The sequence below is a fragment of the Neovison vison genome, chromosome 12, assembly GCF_020171115.1.
Source record: "Neovison vison isolate M4711 chromosome 12, ASM_NN_V1, whole genome shotgun sequence".
In the NCBI taxonomy this organism is placed as follows: Eukaryota; Metazoa; Chordata; class Mammalia; order Carnivora; family Mustelidae; genus Neogale; species Neogale vison.
The window spans coordinates 124,724,588-124,746,349 of record NC_058102.1 but is presented as its reverse complement, the minus strand read 5'-3'; the positions used below and the strand labels follow the sequence as shown (position 1 = coordinate 124,746,349).

The window sequence follows — 21,762 nt, the reverse complement described above, 5'->3', positions numbered from 1 at the left end:
AATTTTTCTGAGGTTGTTTCCTCAATTACAAAATGAAAATAAGAATCTCTACTTCAAAAGAATATTGTGAGGATTGTGTGTAATGTATAAAACACATTTACTATGTTCCTTACGAAAGGGCAGCCATATAGACAAACAGAGTAGAATGGAGAGCCAGAAATAAACTTCACATGTATGGCCAATTGATTTGGGACAAGGGTGCCAAGACCATTCAATGGGGGAAGGACAATCTGTTCAAAAAATGATGGAGAAAATACGGAATATCCTTGTATATAGAAAAAGAATTGGACCCCTTTCCTCACATCATACAAAAACACATAATGGATCAAACATAAACTTAAAGACAAAAACCATAAAATTCTTGGGTGAAAATTTTCATGACATTGAATCTGGCACGATTTCTTATCGAGCCATTGTCTGGTCTCCTAGCTACCTTCATGTGTCTCTCACCCATTAAGTAGATCTCACATCTTTTCCCAACCCAACCCTGCCCTTTGTACCCTAAAATCACTTACTCAAGGGAGGCCTTTTTAATCTCTCATTAATCAAACTCTAGTCATTGTCCCCCATAACTTCCAGTTGGCCTTCCACTCTGGCCTCCTGCCCCTGCTGTCCATTTTCACAAACACAGACTTATTCATCCATTGAACAGTTACATCCCATGCATCCCCCATGTGCTGGGCTCCGTGCGGACACCTTCACACCATCTTCCCTTTCCCCAGCTTAGCTGCGGTGCCCTCCCTCTGTGCACTTATCAAAACCTCCTCTTGTGTCAACCCATATGATATTAAAATGATACCAAAATACCAGTTATGCTTTGTGTCTGTCCCTCCTAATGTAAGTAAGGTCCCATAAGGTAGGGCCCATCCCTGCTTTATTCCTATTTGTACTTAATGATATGTATGTTATAATCCTCATGACTGTCACGTGATGAGAACCTGTTGAGTATGTGCTGGATTGTTCTGTGCATGGGTCCTAATTCTGGATTGTACTCTTGCATAAAATAAATCTGATTCCTTCTGGGTCCATAGAATATTGGCAGGCAGCTACTAAAGCCCCCACACCAGCCCTTCTCTAATCTGGACGTTGTTAGTTTCTCACCTGTCGTGTATTTCACTTCCTCCATCAGCATATCTGCTTCCTCCAGCCAGATCCTGGCTTCCCAGTGTGCCTCTGAAAGCAAAGATTACACAACAGAGCCAAGAACACCGAGTGTGCTTTGAGCATCGGGAGTATAGTGCGTCTCTCCCCTCTTTTTCTAACCACTGTTCCTGTAATTACATTGTTCATATCACATTTGAACTTTAGTAAGCTGCTACACACTACTGTTGTCACAGGTTAGTCTAAAACCTACAAATCTTAGGGGCGCCTGGGTGACTCAGTCAGTTAAGCGTCCGACCCTTGATTTCAGCTCAAGTCATGATCTGAGTCCTGAGATTGAACCCCTTGTTGGGTTCTGTGCTCAGCAGGGAATCTGTTTCTCTCTCTTTCTCTCCCCCCCTTTCCCCTGCTCACACATTCTCTCTCTTTAAAATAAATAATAGATCTTTATATTTAAAAAAAACAAAAACAAAAACAAAAAACCTGCAAATCTTATTCATTCCTCAAAGGTCTCCGACCAGGAATGGCTTTTTCTGAACTTCTCATACCAAATTATTCTTTCTCTCCCACATTTCCTGTGCCCCCACATCACAGTGCTGCACACACAGGCCCATATACAAACACCCAGACTCACAGAGTCCAGTGCGGTATGGACATAGGGTATGACAATGTGCATGGAGGCTGGGCCGGGATGTCTCATCATGTGACATCAGCAGCTACATGATAGAAAAGGCCCTTTGAGCTTATAGTGCTCTCTACTTTTTCATTACAGTGTGCTTGTAATCATGAACTTTAAGATTCTAGAAAAATCACTGGCTAGTAAAATATGGTGGTTCAAACAAGCACATTTTATTTACTGAATGTACCCTAATTCCTTTGTTGGGAGCATTGCCCTTTGTAGGCCATTGCCTGAAGGTGGGCTTTATAATAAGGGTTTGAATTCTAGGTTTGAATCTTGGCTTTACCACTTACTGTGTTGCAATTTATAAGGAAGAAGAAAGGATTTTTCCCTTTACCCTTCTGAGTTCTTGGCGGAGACCCATGTAATAATACAAGAGAGATGAATAAGAAAAACAAACAGCAGTTGATTAACATGTAGAACCCATGGGAGACACCCAGGAAAAGAGAGTATCTCCCTGAGATGACTTAGAATTCAAGCCCAAATCCTGTCCTAATGAGGAAGGATCAGGGGGAGGTAGCCTCTTAGGGGAGAGTAAATGATTTCAGGAAAGGTGAGAGCTCGAGAAAGATGAGTTGGGAGTTGTGATCCTTTACAACAAAGTCACAACACAGTGTGCTGTTGACTTCTAGTTTCTTCTCCTGTGATAAGAATCCATCTTCCCTCCTTGGTGGAACTCTCCTGCAGAGGATTTATGACAGTTGAGCTCCTTCTGGCAGATAAGGGGAGTTCAAAGAAAACTCCCTGCATTTGCTGTGTATCAAATAAACAGCTCAAATAATCAGTGTACCAAAGCAGCCTATTTGGGGTGAGGCCTTACAACCTGCTACCCTTCAAATATGTCCTTGTAAGCCTTTTTTCATTTCTTCCTTCCTAGATCATACATACCACTAAGACAGTGGCAGTATTTGTTTTATTCACCAGCGTGTAGACTCAGCATCTCCATAACTACCTAGGTCCTAAGTAAATATGAATGAATATGTGATATGTGACCTACTTACCTTTTATAAGCCTGAATTGTTCTCAACTGTAAAACGAATCAACTCTATCTTGCAGCATTATTGTAGAGCTTGCTGAGATAGTATCTGTGAAACACTTAGCACATAGTGATATCAGACTAAATGTTTGATATTGTTATTAGTGGTCAATTAGTGAATTCTATGATGTAGGGTAGGAACAGAACAAAGGTCAACAGAAGGGTACATCAATGGGAAAGAGGCAGTTGACCTATTGCTTGGCCCAAGCATCTTGTGGGTTTAGGGATGGAAAAGATATGTGACTGACAACTGATTATAGATTGGATGGCAAATAGTTCCCTGGAAGTGAGGCAGACACTTAGGTTTTAAAACTCCTTTTCCTCCAACTCTCATTAGAATCTTAGAGAATGGATCGTAGAAGAAGGTAGCTCTTTATTAATACTTAGAAAGCATCTGTACCCTCTGTCTCACCTTACCTGTTCCATGTCTTATTAAAGAGTTTTTGGGAGTTCAATAAGCAGAAGAGCTGCCCATGAACTCTGAGCTGGGGCAGTCAGGTCATTAGTATTCAGGGTGGACGCTAGAGTCTGGTGCGCGGTCATCCTGAGGCTCTCGTTAACATTTCATGGAAATCCAGGAAGCATCCCACTTAGAACTGAAGAATTTTGACCTGAGACCTAAAACAAATAGGAAAAACAAAACCACTACTACTACTATTACTACTACTAATAATAATAATTATTATTATTAGTAGTAGTAGTAGTATAAAATTAAGGAGACACTCAGTGCCTGCTCTATGAAAGAAAAAGGAATTTCTGCAATTTAAAAGAAATCCCTTTCTCAGAAGCATATCTGCTGGGCCAACTGTGATGCCAAGGCGATTTGCACATTTTCCAATACCTTCTTTATAGGCTAAGGCTAAAAATGTTAAGCCCGATGATTTCGGGAGCAACCTGCTTCTTGAGAGCTAAGCACTTTTGGAAGCATGTAAATTCTTTTCAATTCTGGAACTTCCTGAGGTACAAAGAGCCCCTGTTCTTTCCTGGGTACAGAGGGGAGAAACTTTGCTTTTGGAAACTGGATTGAGTGGAAGAAGTTGGTGAAGGTACAAGAGAGCAAGTGTGAGATCATCATCAAAACAGGGGCTTTCTTTTCCCTCTGACAGCAGCACATTGGCTGGAATCCTTGGACTTTGATCTTTTAGGGGCCCTGGATGTCACATAAAACAAGAGCATGAGCAAATCAGTTTAGATAGGGTTTGAAACATGTATACGTAAATTTCTTGCCACCTTAGAGTTGTGAATGGGCAAGTTTTCACTGGGGTGCTACCAGCATCATGGTGAGAAGCACTGTATTATGACGGTGCCATTATGGAAAGCATCCTGAAGGAGGAAGCCGTAATGAGAGTTCTACCCTCCAGTTATAAACTATGCCAGTGTAAATTGCAGAGAATTGAATGTCTAAAGACCTAATTTGGAGACATTTACCATGTGGGTGCCTTGGTCAAGTCACTTAACCTCTCTTAACTCTGGTTTTCTCATCTCTGAAGTGGAGAATAATCTTTTCTGGCTCTCTGGTTGGTCATGGGAATCAGATACATCCTGCTGTGAAAATGCTCTGGGATGCAGTACTTAGCAAGTGCGTGGTTTGTGCATGCTGATCTGGTGGGACGTTTACTATTGCAGAATGTGGAACAACACATTACAGACAATGTAGGTGCCCTGGTAAGAGATGCTTTCTAGTGTCTTAGTCAGATTTGGCTGATCTAACAAAGTACCATCGACCAGGTGGCTACTAAACAGCAGACTTTTACCTGCCCTGGTTCTGGAGCCTGGAAAACTGAGATCAGGGTGCCAGCACGTTGAGATCTGGTGAGGGGCTTCTTCCTGCTTGTATACTGAGAGCCTTCTTCTTGTGTCCTTATGAGGCAGAGCACAGAGAGCAAAAGCAGGTTCTCCGAGGACCCATAAAAGGGCACTCTTCCATCAGGAGGGCTCCGCCCTCATGACCTCATTTAATCCTCATCGCCTCCCAAAGGCCCCATATCTTAACACCACCACATGGTGGGCAGGATGTCTACACAGGAGTTCGGAGAGAGTGCAAAGGTTTAGTCCATGATATTCTGCCCACAGTCCCCCAAAATCTATGTCCTTCTCATATGCAGATTGAATCTATTCCATCCCAACAGCCCTCGAAATCTTTACTGGTTCCAGCATCAACTCTAAAGTCCAAAGTCTCATCTATATATCCTCTAAACCAGATATGGGTGAGTTGAGGTACATTTCTTTTATCTTTTTTTTTTTAAGATTTTTTTTTTTTTTTGGACAGATCACAAGTAAGCAGAGAGGCAGGCAGGGCGGGGTGGGGAGGGAATCAGGCTCCCCACTGAGCAGAGAGCCGGAAGTGGGGCTCCGTCCCAGGACCCTGAAATTATGACCTGAGCCAAAGGCAGAGGCTTAACCCACTGAGCCCCCAGGCACCCTCGAGGTACATTTCATACTGAAGCAAAATTCCTCTCCAGCTGTGAACCTGTGAAACCAGACAAGTCAAGTGCTTCCAGAATACCCTGGTAGGAAAGCATAGGATAGACATCCCCATTCCAAAAGGGAGAACTAGGAAAGGAGAGAATGGCAGGTCCCAAGCAAGTACAAAACTTAGCAAGATAAACTTCATGAGCTCTCAGGCTCAAGGTAATTCTCCTGCTGGAGGCCCTGCCCTCCAGACCCACAGGGTGGGCTCCTGCCCCCAGGCTCTGTGGGCAGGGACCACAGAGTGTCCCCAAGTGACCCCACCCCCACGGTTTTGAGCTGAGGCCAACTGGCCTGTCAAAAAGCAGTATTCCCTTCTTGAAACCAAGGACACATACCTGATTGCCTGAACCACTTTTGGGGTCATCCTCCCCTCAACTAGAAAAATAGCCTCTGTTTGGAGACAGATAGCTCTGTGGCCCCACCCTGTAAAATCTCCATCCAACAGCTTTCCTTTTCTCCTTGCTGTCTCCTTCCTCTTTGGTTCAAACTGGTAGTTCTCCTGCTGGGTGGCTGATTAAGTCTGTGGTTCTCACCCAGGCTAATCTCCTTATCCAACAGATGCTTGGCCACACTCAGTGTTCTCTCCTAAACATGTTTTTTTTCCTCTCTTTCTTTCTTTTTTTTTCTTTCTTTCTTTTTTCTTTTTTTTTGCAATGCAGATAGGTTGAGAATTTTCCAGATCTTTAAGTCCTGCTTCTCTTCTGACTCTAATTCCATCTTCAGGTCATCTCTCTCTTCTTGCATTTTATGGTACGCAGTCAGGAGGAACTAAGCCACACCTTCAACTTTTTGCTTAGGAATCTCCTCAGTTAAATACCCAGTTTCAGCACCTACCTTCCACAACATGTTAGAGCTTAAACACTATTCAAAGCAAGTTCTTTGCCACTTGATAACAAGGATCGCCTTTTCTCCATTGTCCTTTCATAGTAACATGTCCCTCTTTTCCATCTGAGACCTCATCAGAATGGCCTGTATGTAACTTCTGTATATCTGCCAGTATTCTGCTTGTGATCACTTAACCATTCTCTGAGAAGGTGCAAGCTTTGTATGTAGCTCTCTTATTTTCCTCCTGATCTTTTAACAGAGTTACCTTTAAAATCCTGTTTATGGAACTCTAAGCCTTTTCTAGCATGAGCCCTGAAAGTCTTCCCATTATCCAGTTCCTAAGCCATTCATACATTTTTAGGTATTTGTTACATTACCACTCCCCACCACCTTCTTGGTACCAGTATCTATATTGGTGTTTTCTATAGAAACAGAACCAATAGGATATATCTAGAGATAGCAAAAGAGATTTATTTTGAGAGATTGGCTCACATAGTTATGGAGGCTGAGAAGTCCCGTTGTCTGCCATCTGCAAACTAGAGACCCAAAAAAGATGATGGCGTTGTTCCAGTCCAAACCTGAAGAAGGCCTGAGAATCAGAGAAGCCAATGGTGTGAGTTCCAGTCTGAGTTACGAGGCCCAAGACCTGGGGGAGAAGGTGTGGGGGTGTATGTTCTCATCTGAGTCTGAAGGTCTAAGAACTAGGAGCACTGACGTCTGATGACGAGACAAGTCAGATTTCCCAGCCCCAGCATAGAGCCGATTTGCCTTCGTCCATCTTTTCTCCTACTCAGGCCATCAACAGATTAGATGAGGCCCACCTGCCCTGGGCAGGATGATCTTCTTTACTCAGTCCAGCAATTCAAATGCTCATGCTTTCTGGACACACCCTCACAGACCCAGAAATAGTGTTTTATCAGCTCTCCTGACACTGACATAGCCCAGATCAACACATAAAGTTAACCATCACATACTAATAGTGTCCTTTTTTTTTTTTTCCTTTTACATGATTTCCTGCTTTTTATACAAGAAGGGGAAGACTGCTGTGTGGCCATTATTGTAAACATACGTAGTTGACGTTAGAGTCACCAAAGATCAGAAGTGACTCTTTAGGAAGATGGGAAATGGAATAGCAGAGATTAAATTCCATTTTGTTCTGTTTGTATTATGCATCTCCCCTTTATATGGACGCTGGCTATTACAGGTGCGTCCACCACATGGATGAGCTGGGAAGGGACAACATAAATTTATAATTCTGCCACTGAATGTGAAGCTTTAAAAAGAGCCCCATTGATCAGTAAATACAAGCTCCAGAAATGAAATTTTGGATAATTACTGATATTTTTCGTGGGAGGTTATTATCAGTGATAAGGTGTTTCACATTGATTTTTGATAGTGATTTTTAAAAAGATTTTATTTATTTATTTGACACAGAGAGAGAGAGAGAGAGATCACAAGTAGGCAGAGAGGTAGGCAGAGAGGCATGCTGAGCAGAGAGCCTGATGCAGGTATCAGTCCCAGGACCCTGAGATCATGACCTGAGCTGAAGGCAGAGGCTTAACCCACTGAGCCACCCAGGCGCCCTATAGTGATTTTTTTTTTTTAAGTACAAAGGCCATGTCTGAACAGATTCTGGCACAGCCATACAGTGGAATACTCCTCCTGCAGTGAAAAAGAACAAGATACTGATACACACAGCAGCATAGATGAAACGTTAGAGAATTTATGCTGAGAAAAAGTTGTCTTGCACAAAAGCATATGTACTGTACGATTCTGCTTAAATAGATTATAGAACAGGCAAAACTTGATCTTTGATAAAAATTGATCACAAGAGTAGGGGAGGGCTGCAGATAGGCTGGGAAGGGATACGAGGGAATTCTCTAGAACGCTGGCGAAATTCTGTATATTAATAGGAGATTAGGGTACAAGGGTGCGCAGATTTTTCAGAACTCCTCAAATGTGCTTATGATTTTATTTTATGTAAATTTCACCCCAAAAGATACACAAAATGATGATAGGCATGTTGCGGTGTTTAGGACGGAAGCGTACTGCTCTCTGTATTGACTTTGAATGGTAACCACCCCCACAACAAAAAGGGACTGATGGTTGCACAATAAGGCAAATGTAAAAAGTTAATTGTAGAATGGAGCTGGAAGTTATTCAAGTACTCGTCCAATTCTTTGCATTTTCCTCTAGGTTCGAAAATGTTATAATACGATCTTAAGAATGTAATTTCAGAAAAAACTATTAATATAAAAAAATCATAAGGGCACAACAGTTAGGTTTTTTTTGCTTGTTTGGTTGGTTCGTGGTTTTTGTTTGTTTGTTTGTTTGTTTTGTTCTGCTTTTTGGTGATGCAATGTTCTTTTAAGCACTGAATGTCCTTAGAGAAAGTGAGCTACTTATCAAAGGTAAATGAGAATTTATTCCATTACCTTTGCTCGAAATATTGCATAAGAGACATTTAAAATGATAAACACATAAGGATTTCTGAATTTGAAATATGCCACATTGAATTGTTAGGAGATTCAATTTAAAATTTAAAAAACTACATGTTTTTGAGTATCATGTTTTTGACTACATGTCATTTCATTTTCAATTTTTCCTTTTGTTAATCTCCATGAACTATCTTGAAGACATGGTAGGTTCTGAATTCTGAAGAGGGAAAATAAACAGGTGATAGAATACAACTAAGAAGAATGTATTATTTTAATGATATAAATTAACTGATAAATATTATTGAAAATATTGATTTTTAGGGTACAAATAACATCATAGCCCTGACTTTCCATACCTGGAGAATTATTGAAGACTGGAATATAATTCAAAATGACTGTGATAGATTAGAGCATTATATCTTTTCAAAAGGAGAAAATTCAAAAGGAACTTGTACAAAAGTTCAGGACCAAAACCAATAAATGGGGGCGGACCAGTTTCAAATCTAGGATATCAGCAACAAGCATGTCAGCCCTATTCACTGAATATTCACTGTCCTTTGTGCTATAATTGGATCCAGCTTTGGTACATATTTTTTTCTTTTTTTAAGTTTTTATGTAAATTCTAGTTAGTTACTGTAATATTAGTTTCAGTAGTAGAATTTTTTAGTGATTCACCAGTTACATACAACCAGTGCTCATCACGAGTTCCCTCTTTAATCCGCATCACCCATTTAACCCATTCCCCCACCCACCTCCCTTCCAACAAACTTCTGTTCTCTGTAGTTAAGAGTCTGTTTGATAGGTATTTTTTTTAAGATTTTATTTATTTATTCAACAGAGAGAGAGATCACAAGTAGGCAGAGAGGGAGGCAGAGAGAGAGGAGGAAGCAGGCTCCCCGCCGAGCAGAGCAGAGAGCCCGATGTGGGGCTCGATCCCAGGACCCTGAGATCATGACCTGAGCCAAAGGCAGAGGCTTTAACCCACTGAGCCACCCAGGTGCCCCTTGATAGGTATTTTTTAAATAATATGGAGAAATACGTAAAAGCTTAAAGAGGAACAAGATGACTAAAATATTGAAAAGCTGGTCCTAGGAGGAAAATCTGAAAGAAGAGGAACTTCTCTCAGTGCTTCCAAATTGAAAAGGTTCAAGTTCCCTTTGATTATTACCATTTTCAGTTACATGAAGTGTTTTAATGGAGAGATTCTATGAAAAAATGAACAAGGGAAATGGATTCAACTTAAGAGATGGTGGAGTTGTTCAAATGGAAGGATCTCTTGACTTGAAGGTTGATTAAAGTCTGGAATAATTGTCAAGTGATGCTGGGATTTTGCATACCTGGAGAATTATGTAAACAAAATAAAAATTCTGAGTGGATCTAGACTGACCTGCTAGAGGTTGGGGGCAAGCCCTGATAATCACTGGAAGGACTTAATTGGGTCTATGTTCTATTAATAATGTTTCACTCAACATTATTGAGTGAAATACATACAAAACATCTAAGTTTTGAAACAGAGCTTGGTACTAAATTATGTTCTTTCTATAAGAAATGGCAACTTAAACCTCGCTTCACTCAGAAATTCCCTGTGTTAGGTCATAGCATGATGACTGTGGATAGCAATACTATAGTGTATACCCAAAATCTGCTAAAGGGATAAATATCAACTGTTCTCACCACAAAAAAACAAAAACAAACAAACAAAACAATGAAAAGAAAACAATGATAATTATGTGAGGTAATGGATATGTCAATTGGGTTGATAATGGTGGCGATTATTCCACAACATATAAACATTGCAAAACATGAAGTTGAACACCTTAAATATAAATCATTTGTGCTCCTGAATTATATGAGTAAAGCTAGAAACAAATCACTGTATTGAATGATTTTTCTTTTATTGGACTTGTCTTCTAGTAAATGACTACATGTTGCTTTGGTGACAGTTTGTAACATTGTTCTTAATTCAGTTACTCTACTTTATTATAAAATAATTACAGTATATCCTGTAATTTTTCTCCTTAATGTTACAACATTATCATTAGGAGGACATTTTTACATGGGAACCATTATGTTCATGAATGTTTTCTGTCGGTGAGAGGTCCCTACCTGAGCATAAGTATGTTTCGCATTCTTCACTCTGGTCCTAGTAGGGACCACTTAGAGTGGAAAGAGATACAAATGTCAACTTTGTGAATGATTTCTCTTCTTTCTGAAAGCCAATATGGCAAAAATCCTCTTGCATTTTCCACTGTAGCCTCTATTTGTGGTTTCTTAATCTCATTGCATGGTTCCCTTTTATTCTTCCCCTTCGCAGAGCAAAACTTGCTTCCTGTTGTGATGCCGCTCAAAACTTCATTGTTTCTCAGAACAACACTCCAGCTGGGACCAACATGAGCTACGAGGTGGAAAGCAAAAATGAAATCCTAATTAGAGAGAATATTTTTAATATGTTTCCAGTGGTGAGTAAAGATTTGTTGTGGTTGATTTGTGTTGCCATTCCAGATGACTTTTTTCCCATGTTACGTTGTAACTTATACTGATAGAGAAGTTAACTCAGAATTAAAAGACCATACGTTGTTTTGATGTAAAAGATGGTGATAGTGGTCCATTTTAAAAGGGAATTTTGAATAGTATTTATATCTTACATGATAATCTCTCCAAGTCCTTGAGTCTTCATAACTCATCCTTCCATGAGATGAGCTTACTTGGGTTTTCTGGATAGGAACTACTGGGGCTTGGGAAGAGGACCATTTTTCACCTGGAATAAGACTCTTCCAGTTGTCAGTTTTGGTGACTGAATTGGTTCCTTCACAAGAAACTATGGGTTTATCTGGTTAATCATTGGGAAGTAAATATGTTAGGAATTTGTTGTCAGTGGAAGGGGGGCTGCCAGGGTGGTGCAGTTAGTTAAGCATCTGACTCTTGGTTTCATCTCAGGTCATGATCTCAAGGTCGTGAGATCGAGCCCCACATCAGTCTCCATGCTCAGTGCGGAGTCTTCCTCCCTCTCCTTCTGCCCCTCCCACCTGTGCTCTGACTCTCTAAAATAAATAAATAAATCTTAAAAAGAAAAAAAATAAAGAATTTGTGGTCACTGAACATAACCTCACACTCAGGAATCTCTGTGTGGTATGTTCATTGATGTATCCCAAGCTCCAGAATATTCCCCAGTGTATACATGCATTCATTACATAGTCATCAAATAAACTAATGAGTAATGGTACAGTGTCATTACAAGAAGAAACTTCTTTAATATAAATCCAAACTTGGGGGGAATTTTTGTCATGAAGAACATCCCATTGCTCATACACCTTTGGTCATCTTTTCATGAGTTGATTAAAAGCAATTAAGCTAAGTCAGTATGGTCAAAATTCGGATGACCTAATATATGCAGTTTACCAACTGTAGAATATTCAGTTCTTGCAATTAATTCCTTTTTGTTGGAACTTTGACTTCTTTCAACTAATTTATTGGTCATATAAGTTGTGCCAGTTTTTCTTTTACTCTTATAATTCAAAGGAAGACTAATTGGCTGGGAATGATTGAAAAATGAATAGAAAATGATAGAGGGAAAAAATAGAAGAAATTTTCGGAAGGAAAGGAGGACCAAAAATAACTCATAATGCATTCTAAAAATGCCCTCATGAGGCATTGAAATTACCAATAATTGAAAAGATAATAAGTACAGAATATTTATATTCCTGATCCAAGAAGGCCTGAGAGAGTTTCACAATGAGCAACTCTTTCACCTTTGCAATTTTTTCTAGTGTTTTCCTTGCTAAAGATGGACCAGAACAGAGGAAAGACCGGGATTTTTTAGCTTCTAGTTGGCACCTAGAAAAGAATAACCTAGGCTTGATAATTCTGTATGCAGTTAACAACAGCATCAGTTTCCCAAATTTGCACTGATTTTTCAAAACTGGGGGTTTGGAGGTTGGGAGGTAATTCTGAAGTTGAGTACAGTAATAGTAGCAAAGCAAGAGGCCACTTTTCTGTGTTACTTCCATACTCCGTTTTCTCTCTAAGAGAGCTGGCCTCCTTCTGGCCCTGCTGCCTCCATCCCCACCCTCCTTGTTCTGTTCTGCTAGAGAACTCTGGGACACACAACAAGGAGATGACAATAGACAGTTCTGATGAATGTCGTAAAGTCATTTCCTCCAAACACTTTGCTCAGTTACCTGAAAAGAAAGGAAAGTTGGTTTTTGACCAGAGTGAGCAGGACTTGCTCAACATAGCACACATTTTCCACTTTCTTAGGAGCTTTGTTTTAAGAAACATTGGAATTTGTAATTCAGAGGTTACTCTTACTGAACATGAGATCCCCAAACATATGGGCTTTTCCCCTAGTTGACCAAGAAACCAGAGAAAACGTGTTATTTTTGAGTGCTTAATTGCAGACATGTTTTCTTCTGTCATCTTTTCTGTTATACCATTAAGAGTTTATTTGCATTCTATCCAGTCTGTAAAATTCAGAACTGTTTGTGGCACCATTTAGTAAACACAGGTCAGAGACATCTTGAGCTAGGATTACAGTGGATTTGAAATCACCTGAGGTATCTAGGAACCATTGACTTCAGAGCCATGTCCTCTGCTAGGCAATTGCAGATACGAAGAGAAATAAGGTACATAATTAAGTTAACATTGTATTCATGGAATGTGAGAAACTGTGTCACATGGGGTGAATAAGAACATGGGCTCTTTCAGGGGTTTGAATCTCAGCTCTGACACTGGCTAGCCATTCCTTAAACCCATTCTTTTATTTCCCCAGCAGCAAAATGCTCGTAAGGTTCACATGTGTTAATAAGTCAGGCACTTGGAACAGCATCTCTTGTATAATGATTACAATATGATTCTGAATTGTTAGAGACAAACCAACCGTGCTGAATCAGAGTTCTCTCTGCTCATTTGGCATCACCCAGATGGAGCCTGAGAGCACGTAATAGTCTTAGTGTTTCAGGAGTCCTTTGGGCTTCTCACAACCGCACTGGCCCTGAAGTGTTGCCATTGGTGCTGGGAAACTGGCTTTGGGCAATGTGCTGCCCTGACTTGTAGTGTTGGTTCATTTTAGTGGTGGACATATCCCCGAGGTGGCTGACTTAAATTCACCAGTGGCTTCACAACAGTTCACAAAATTCCTGAATATTCACCAGCTGGCTACCCCATCCTGGTCCAAGAGGCTCCCAACTCAACACTGGTGGTTTTTTCCCAGGGCGGGCCATCAGGCCAGCAAGCATTAATTGAAATGTCACTGTATACACTCCAACATGTGAGGTTTATGGTGAAAGATGAGGGGAAGTTAAAAGTCACAAACACGTTCTCTGCCCTTGAGGACCTCTCCTTACCCTCTAAAGACAAAAGAGGTAAATCAGGACAATGTCACTGTGATATCTGACCTGGGCCTTCTTGGTGCTGCTCAGGGTCCCATCATTTCATCGGGGAGAGGGACGAGCAAAGACAAAGAGCACTGTTTAATGGAGAAGTTGTGTTTCTGACTGGGAAGGACTTGGGAAAAAGGGGAAATCTTTTGGGGGTAGACAAGTCGGGTCCTTGGAGGAAATATAAGAGATTCAGACCTTGGAAATCAATTTGAAATATGTCAGCAGAGAGTTAGTAGGCATCCCTGCAGTACCGCGGCTGGTCATTTGTGGAGATGGCAGGCATAAATCTCATGTCTTCCCTGAGCCTGAAGGTCTAACTCTAGCAGAAACTTCTGCTAAATTAGCTATTAATTTTATGCCCAAGAATAGAGATTTCATGATACTTTCTAATTGCTTCCTCTATTTTGCTGAAAACATTCTTGTTTGTTGGAAAGGCCCAGTGTGAGGTTTTGCCAGTCTAATGTTATGTACTTAATTGTGTGATTTAAGACACATTAAGTTACATTTTATAAGCAAATGTATTATTTGTTAGATTATTACACCATAGGGTCTATGATATGCTGTATATTCCTCTCAAGAGAAATGAAAGGCAGGTTTACAAGATTTTTTATTACAAGTCTTAAGTTGATCAACATGCTATGGCATTTCTATCTCTGCCTTTTTTTTTCTTGCTCTTTTTCTTTCCTTAACGTGTATTTAAAAAAAAAAAATGTAGCTGCTTGAATTAAGCTGATGATATTTATTGTTCTGAAACTAAAGCTATTTTGTGATGGTTTCTCTGTACCTTCTGCTAGTCTCAGCCCTTCATGGAGTACCCCTACAATCAGTGCGCAGTGGTTGGAAACGGGGGAATTCTGAATAAGTCTCTTTGTGGAGCTGAAATAGACAAATCCGACTTTGTTTTTAGGTAAGACCTGTCAGATGGGTTTCCTTGAAACCAAAGGTCAGTTGGGTATTTTAAAGGGATGCTGTAAAGCTACTCTGTGTAAATTTTGACCTTTGAGCTGTGTTGCTTAAGTCTACAAATTACTTGGGTAGACTTTCCTGGGTGTTAAATGGATCATGAGTTCCTCAGAATGTTAATACCAGAGGGAAAAAAACTGTGCTTTGGCCACTTCGCCGAAACTCTGAAATCATGGTGAAAGAGGGTCTTCACTGCGGGACTTGTCAGAGGCTACAGTGTATTAAGGATACCATGGCTCCCTCAGAAGGGTTCTGGAGAACAACATTTGCCAGGCTCACCTGAAAAAAGGGAAAAATATATAAACATATTTTATATATATATATATATACATATATATATATATATATATATATATTTGAACAGAGCACTTCAAGAAACTTTTGTTCTCAGATAATACTTGAGAAAATGTCAACCTAAGAATTGTATTGCCACACAACATCATTGTTTCGTTTTCTGGCTTGAAATTAAGAAACGAAATTGTGGAGCTTCTAGATTCTGGTCTTTTAAAGTGTTTGTATCTCAGTAGCAGCTAGCTTGCAAATGCAGAAGCAGAAGTGATTTGTTTCTCCCTGTGCCTGTGCTAATAAGCCAAGCCACGGAGTTTCTACACTTTCAGAATATGATGGAAAGGTGATTCATCGCTGTGAGGTTGGATTTCAATTGAAATGCACCTCTTTAAAAAGTAAGTCGAAATCTGTTTCTTCCTATTTCAGGGGCACTGATTTCATACATCAGAGGAGAGCCTTTGATTCTTATTGATTTAATGCTGCTGTTTCTTAGCAGCTGAAAAGGAGGCCGGACTTTCAGTCACTAGCTCACTGCCCTCCTCCCCACAGTCCCACTGCTTTACTTGAATCTCATTTAAAGTTTTTATTGCTCCAGGTAATGACTGAACAGTAGACCTGACAGTCCAGCAAGTCACTGAATGTGGTCCTCATGATTCATGATAAAATGGCCAATACCTGAGGGGCATCTGGGTGGCTCAGTGGGTTAAAGCCTCTGCCTTCAGCTCAGGTCATGATCTCCGGGTCCTAGGATCGAGCCCCGCAGATCAGACTCTCTGCTCAGCGGGGGACCTGCTTCCTCCTTTCTCTGCTTGCCTCTCTGCCTACTTGTGATCTCTGTCTCTAAAATAAATAAAATATTTAAAGAAAAAAAATGGCCAATACCTAAATGATTTAGCCATTTAGTTAAAGCACTCACTATGAAAAAGCCATAATGAAGCTAAATAATTCTTCTTGTAATAGACTTTTCATGGACTTAAAATTCTCAAAACATCTGTGGGGAGGATTATGGCCACCCATCCATTTTACCTGATAGAGCGAATACACGAAATACAAGTTGAGGTTTAAAAAAGAAAAACATCTCAGCGACTACTTAATTTCGAATTCCCCAGTAAGTGTGCCTATTTCCAGATCCTGCATTTGCTGCCAAGGATGTTTCTGAGACAGAGTTTCCTGTGAAGTGAGCTTTCCAGAATGAAAGGGCAAGTGAGGGCTTAGATGTGGTCATGGTCATTAAAATTTATTTAAATGTTAAGTCACTTAGTTTGTGTCTACGTGGTCAGAATTTTGTAATAACAGTCTAGAAACTGCTTATTATTGTTTGTTTTTCATTCCAAAAGTTTGGGAGCTACTAGCTGAGTGGAAGGAATAAAAAGAGCTGAAGAATGGATGGTTTTACCAGCTACCACTCTATGTGTACAATACGCCATTACTTCCCCTCAGAGTCTCCTATGATGCTCTGTTGGAAATCACCTTTGATTTTAAAAAGAATAATACTGTATTAGAAGGTAGATTTGTTATTACAGGTTGTCCAGTAATGAGGGCGTTTCTGTATTATCTGTGATTGATATTTTTTGCAAGGTGCCATGTTTAATTATTTTCTGACATACCTTTTATAGCAATGAGAGGTGTACACGGTCCATTTGGTTTTATGTTTCATAGAGTGTGGAATGCTGTTTCAACCTCAGTTCGTGCAGAACACATCAACTTGAAACAGCTTTCCTAAGGACATACTCAGAAATGCTCCTTTTGTTTGTATAGCTTAAAAGAAATGGTCTACTTGAAATTCTGTAAACAATACTTAGGGAGTCATAACCAACTTTCCCTTTTTTGTGAAAGGAATATAATTACTCAAAATTACAATTCTTAATTTGTACTGAGTACTAAAAACAAATTAGTACTCAAAAGAAGAAGAGAACATTTATATGAAAATATCATTATAGGAACATTAGGGTTTTATTTATTAACAGCATAATTTGCTAGAAAAACTATCCATATGGGAATCAGGAGATTTCAGGGTTTGTTTGTTTTTTTTTTCTTTTTTTTAATAGACTTTGCTTCTGGCATACTCCGTAACCTTAGTTGCAATGCCTTATTTTTTTTTTTACCTGTAAATTGGTGACCATAACACTGTGGAAATATAATCAATAGAAATAATAATTTTAATAAAAGGATTATGAACTCTTCAGCAGCTAGCAAGGTAATTGTCATTTCTCATTTTGATATACTTAAGGGTCTTAATATTAAAAGCATTTACCAAATTTGTATATTTCATGCAATGTTGAAGTGTCAATTAAGAGTTCAGTACTTAGGGGTTCCTGGGTGGCTCAGTTGTTAAGTGTCTGCCTTCACCTCAGGTCATGATCCCAGAGTCCTGGGAGCAAGCCCTGTATTGGGCTCCCTGCTCATGGTGGAGTCTGCTTCTCCCTCTCCCACTTCCCCTATTTATGCTCTCTTTCTCTGTGTCAAATAAATAAATAAAATCTTTTTTTAAAAAAAGGATTTCAGTACTTATTAAAGTTTTAAATGGAAATCAGATCAATTCAGAACTCCTTAACAGCCAGCATTTTCTCCAATAAACCGACAGTGATTGTATGTGTACATGTGTGGGTATGTGCTTTTTTTAAACTTGCATTTTGAAAATGCTTTTCTCCCCCCACTCCCAAATTTCAGGTGTAACCTTCCCCCAATTACAGGAAATGTGAGTAAAGATGTTGGCAGTAAAACCAATGTTGTGACTGTAAATCCCAGTATCATAAAACTAAAGTAAGTATGTCCGACTTACATAACTGTTTGAGAACATTTGTTTTATTATTTAACATATTTCTTAGTTTGAACACTAATCTTGTTGCTGGAATGACTTGCAATGCAATATAGCTAGAACGACTTTGGCGAAAAGATAGAAGAATATAATATATTCATAATTTTTACTTCCTCTCAAGGTTGTAGCTCATAAGAGGTATGATCAATTGTACCTCTCTCTCCTTTTTTTTTTAAAAGAAAACCATTCCATTTTATTTTAAAGACTTTATTTTTTTATGTTATTTATATTTATTTTTTATTTCTTAATATCATTTCTATACCCCATGTGGGACTCAAACTTATAACCCCGAGATGAAGAGTTGTACACTCTATCATTGAGCCAGCCAGGCATCCCAAAAAATTACACTTGTAATGTCGTAAGTGGAACACTACTAATCAAGTAAAAACTTATTTATCACTTCATCTTTTTTAACAATAGTGAAGTTACTTTTGAGAATTTTCTTTTCTTTTTTTTTTAAATTTTTTATTTCTTTTCAGCGTAACAGTATTCATTGTTTTTGCACCACACCCAGTGCTCCATGCAATCCGTGCCCTCTCTAATACCCACCACCTGGTTCTCCCAACCTCCCACCCCCCGCCCCTTCAGAACCCTCAGATTGTTTTTCAGAGTCCATAGTCTCTCATGGTTCACCTCCCCTTCCAATTTCCCTCAGCTCCCTTCTCCTCTCCATCTCCCTTTGTCCTCCATGCTATTTGTTACGCTCCACAAATAAGTGAAACCATATGATAATTGACTCTCTCTGCTTGACTTATTTCACTCAGCATAATCTCTTCCAGTCCCGTCCATGTTGCTACAAAAGTTGGGTATTCATCCTTTCTGATGGAGGCATAATACTCCATAGTGTATATGGACCACATCTTTCTTATCCATTCGTCCATTGAAGGGCATCTTGGTTCTTTCCACAGTTTGGCGACCGTGGCCATTGCTGCTATAAACATTGGGGTACAGATGACCCTTCTTTTCACTATATCTGTATCTTTGGGGTAAATACCCAGTAGTGCAACTGCAAGGTCAGAGGGAAGCTCTATTTTTAATTTCTTGAGGAATCTTCACTCTGTTTTCCAAAGTGGTTGCACCAACTTGCATTCCCACCAACAGTGTAAGAGGGTTCCCCTTTCTCCACATCCTCTCCAACACACATTGTTTCCTATCTTGCTAATTTTGGCCATTCTAACTGGTGTAAGGTGGTATCTTAATGTGGTTTTAATTTAATTTTCTTTCAGAATTTTAACATTACTCTTTTATCTTGGGAGTAGTTTCCTAATGAAACAGTTTATTTAAAAACTTCAGGGAATGCACCTTAAAAGAAGATGACCAAAAAAAAAAAAATTTACCACATATAGTTTATTACCAAAAAATAATTCTCATATTTCATTTACACATGTAACCACAACAAAATGTTCCTGGTTAATAAAAATCCCATACATGGTTTTACTCCACTGTTTTCACCAAAACTAATAATCATTATTAATAAAATACAAACTAAAACTATATACTCATATAGTTCTAGTATCTATTAAGATAATATGCAGTATTATACCTACATCCTAAAAGTTTACTTTCTAGACACAACCATTCATATTAGTATATTTACTAAGGTATTATTTAAATCAAACACATAAATCTATCACAATACATTAAGGAAATTTAAAATGTGTGTGTGTGTGTGTGTGTGTGTGTGTGTATGAATGTAGGTATTTTAGGTTCTGTAAGGAAGCTTTTATGATCACATGTAAAAAAATATACACAGGTCACAGGTGTACAGCTTAGGGAATTTTTTAATGTGTAGACATTTTAAGAGTGGCCCTGTGTTTAAGAAAAATCAATCATTATTTGGAAGGTATTTCTGTATCAAAAAGCTACCTTAGAGGGGCATCTTGTGTGGCTTAGTTGTTAGGTGTCTGCCTTCATCTCAGATCATGATCCCAGGGTCCTGGGATCAAACCCCACATCAGGCTCCCTGCTGGGTGGGAAGCTTACTTCTCCCTCTCCCACTCCCCCTGCATATGTTCCCTCTCTCGCTGTGTCTGTCAAATAAATAAATAAAATCTTTTTTTAAAAAGTTGCTTTATAGAAAAAATTACTGAGTTAGAAGATAAAATAATATAAGAAATGTGTGTCCAGTAAGGATATAATCTGATAAGAAAATATAAATGAAAGCCTAGGGACACCACAAAAGAGAGATGAAGGACCTAGCTCTTGATGTTTATAGGAGGCTTACTCCTACTTGGACTCCGAGTCTACTGTTTGTCTCTTAAATATGACAGTGACATAAATGGATCAATGGCTCAACCAAAGGTAAATTCAGCCTTATGGAACCAAAATGGCCACTTTGATTATAATGATGATGATTTTTTTTTTTTAATTTCGCAGATATGGGAACTTAAAGAAAAAGAAAGAAATATTTCTGGAGGACATTGCAACCTATGGAGATGCGTTCCTTCTTCTTCCAGCGTTTTCTTTCAGGGCCAACACGATTGCCTCTTTCAAAGTGTACGACACCCTAAAGGAGTCTCAAGCAAAACAGAAGGTTATATTTTTCCATCCCAAATACCTGAGAAATCTTGCCCTTTTCTGGAGAACTGAAGGTGTGACGGAGTTTCGCCTATCCTCTGGCTTGATGATCACAAGTGTGGCAGTTGAACTGTGTGAGCACGTGAAGCTGTATGGATTTTGGCCCTTTTCTAGAACGATTAAAGACACACCTGTCAGCCATCACTACTATGACAACAACTTACCCAAACGTGGTTTCCATGAGATGCCTAAAGAATATAGACAAATTCTCCAACTTCACTTGAAAGGAATCCTCAAATTACAGTTTAGCAAATGTGAAAGAGCCTAAGCATAGTGTCTTAAAATGGGAAAGTTTTAATAGAAGCTGTAGGTGAGTAATGGTGTTTCCCAACACTAAAAGCAGTGGGTGTAGGGCATAATAGGAAAAGCCCTGAAACATGGTGTGATCAAAGTTCCCCACTGAGCTTGCAACATCAGCAGCTCATGCAATTGTCCCGGTCTTCAGTCTCCCTCCCTGTGAAATGGGGACCATGATATCTAACTCCATCTAACAATCCATGAAATCTCCTAGTACAGGATTTGGTGTGAGGTAGGGACTCCATGAATATTTCCTTGTTGCTCTCTCTATAGTTGCCATTTCCACTCTCAGCAGACTGATAATAAAAGGCATGCTGTTTTGAAGACCCTTCCTGGAAAGAACTGCTGAATTGCCAGTTTTCACTGGGTTCTTCCTCAAGCATGCCTCTCTATTATCAATAATATCCTTCTCATCCTTCTTCCTGTCCAAAAGAGGACATCTAAGAAATTATAGCAAACCCTTGATGATTCAGGAATGAAATCCTCCTCTTTGGATGGTAATGTACCTGCTTCTGATCACTTCACTAGGGTCATTAGTTGCAATGATGTGTCTGGCTGGATTTAGGCCAATTGTTTTCCTCCTTTATTTACATTTTTAACATGCTCTTTTTGATTTATATTAAATTCCTGCCTTACTATTAAGCCTTTTCTGCTCCCACTGACAGGATCTATTTTTAAGAGCATGAAGAGTTATAATACCCAGTTTTTCTTACCTGGTGTCTGTGGGGTCACACATTCAATTTATTTGTAAAAAATTATCCAACAGCTACTTCATGCCAGACCCTGTAGCAGGCTGTGTGAGAGGGACCTAAAGATGACCAAATCCTGCAGGAGGAAATGAACATGCATATGACCAACAGTGATACGGTATGATAGATGTTGTTATGACA

At 39.4% G+C, this 21,762-nt stretch overlaps 1 protein-coding gene across 1 annotated transcript in view; it reads left to right on the top strand.

Annotated features, from left to right (window-relative positions):
* ST8SIA6 (ST8 alpha-N-acetyl-neuraminide alpha-2,8-sialyltransferase 6) overlaps positions 1-21,048 on the top strand; it is a 149,226-nt gene extending 128,178 nt beyond the window's left edge. Inside the window, exons 5-8 of the mRNA XM_044227274.1 lie at positions 10,866-11,010; positions 14,724-14,836; positions 17,851-17,943; positions 20,375-21,048. Coding sequence (XP_044083209.1) covers positions 10,866-11,010; positions 14,724-14,836; positions 17,851-17,943; positions 20,375-20,843 — 820 coding nt within the window. The 3' untranslated portion in view covers positions 20,844-21,048. The remainder of the gene's footprint in view (positions 1-10,865; positions 11,011-14,723; positions 14,837-17,850; positions 17,944-20,374) is intronic.
* The last annotated feature ends 714 nt before the right edge of the window (positions 21,049-21,762 follow it).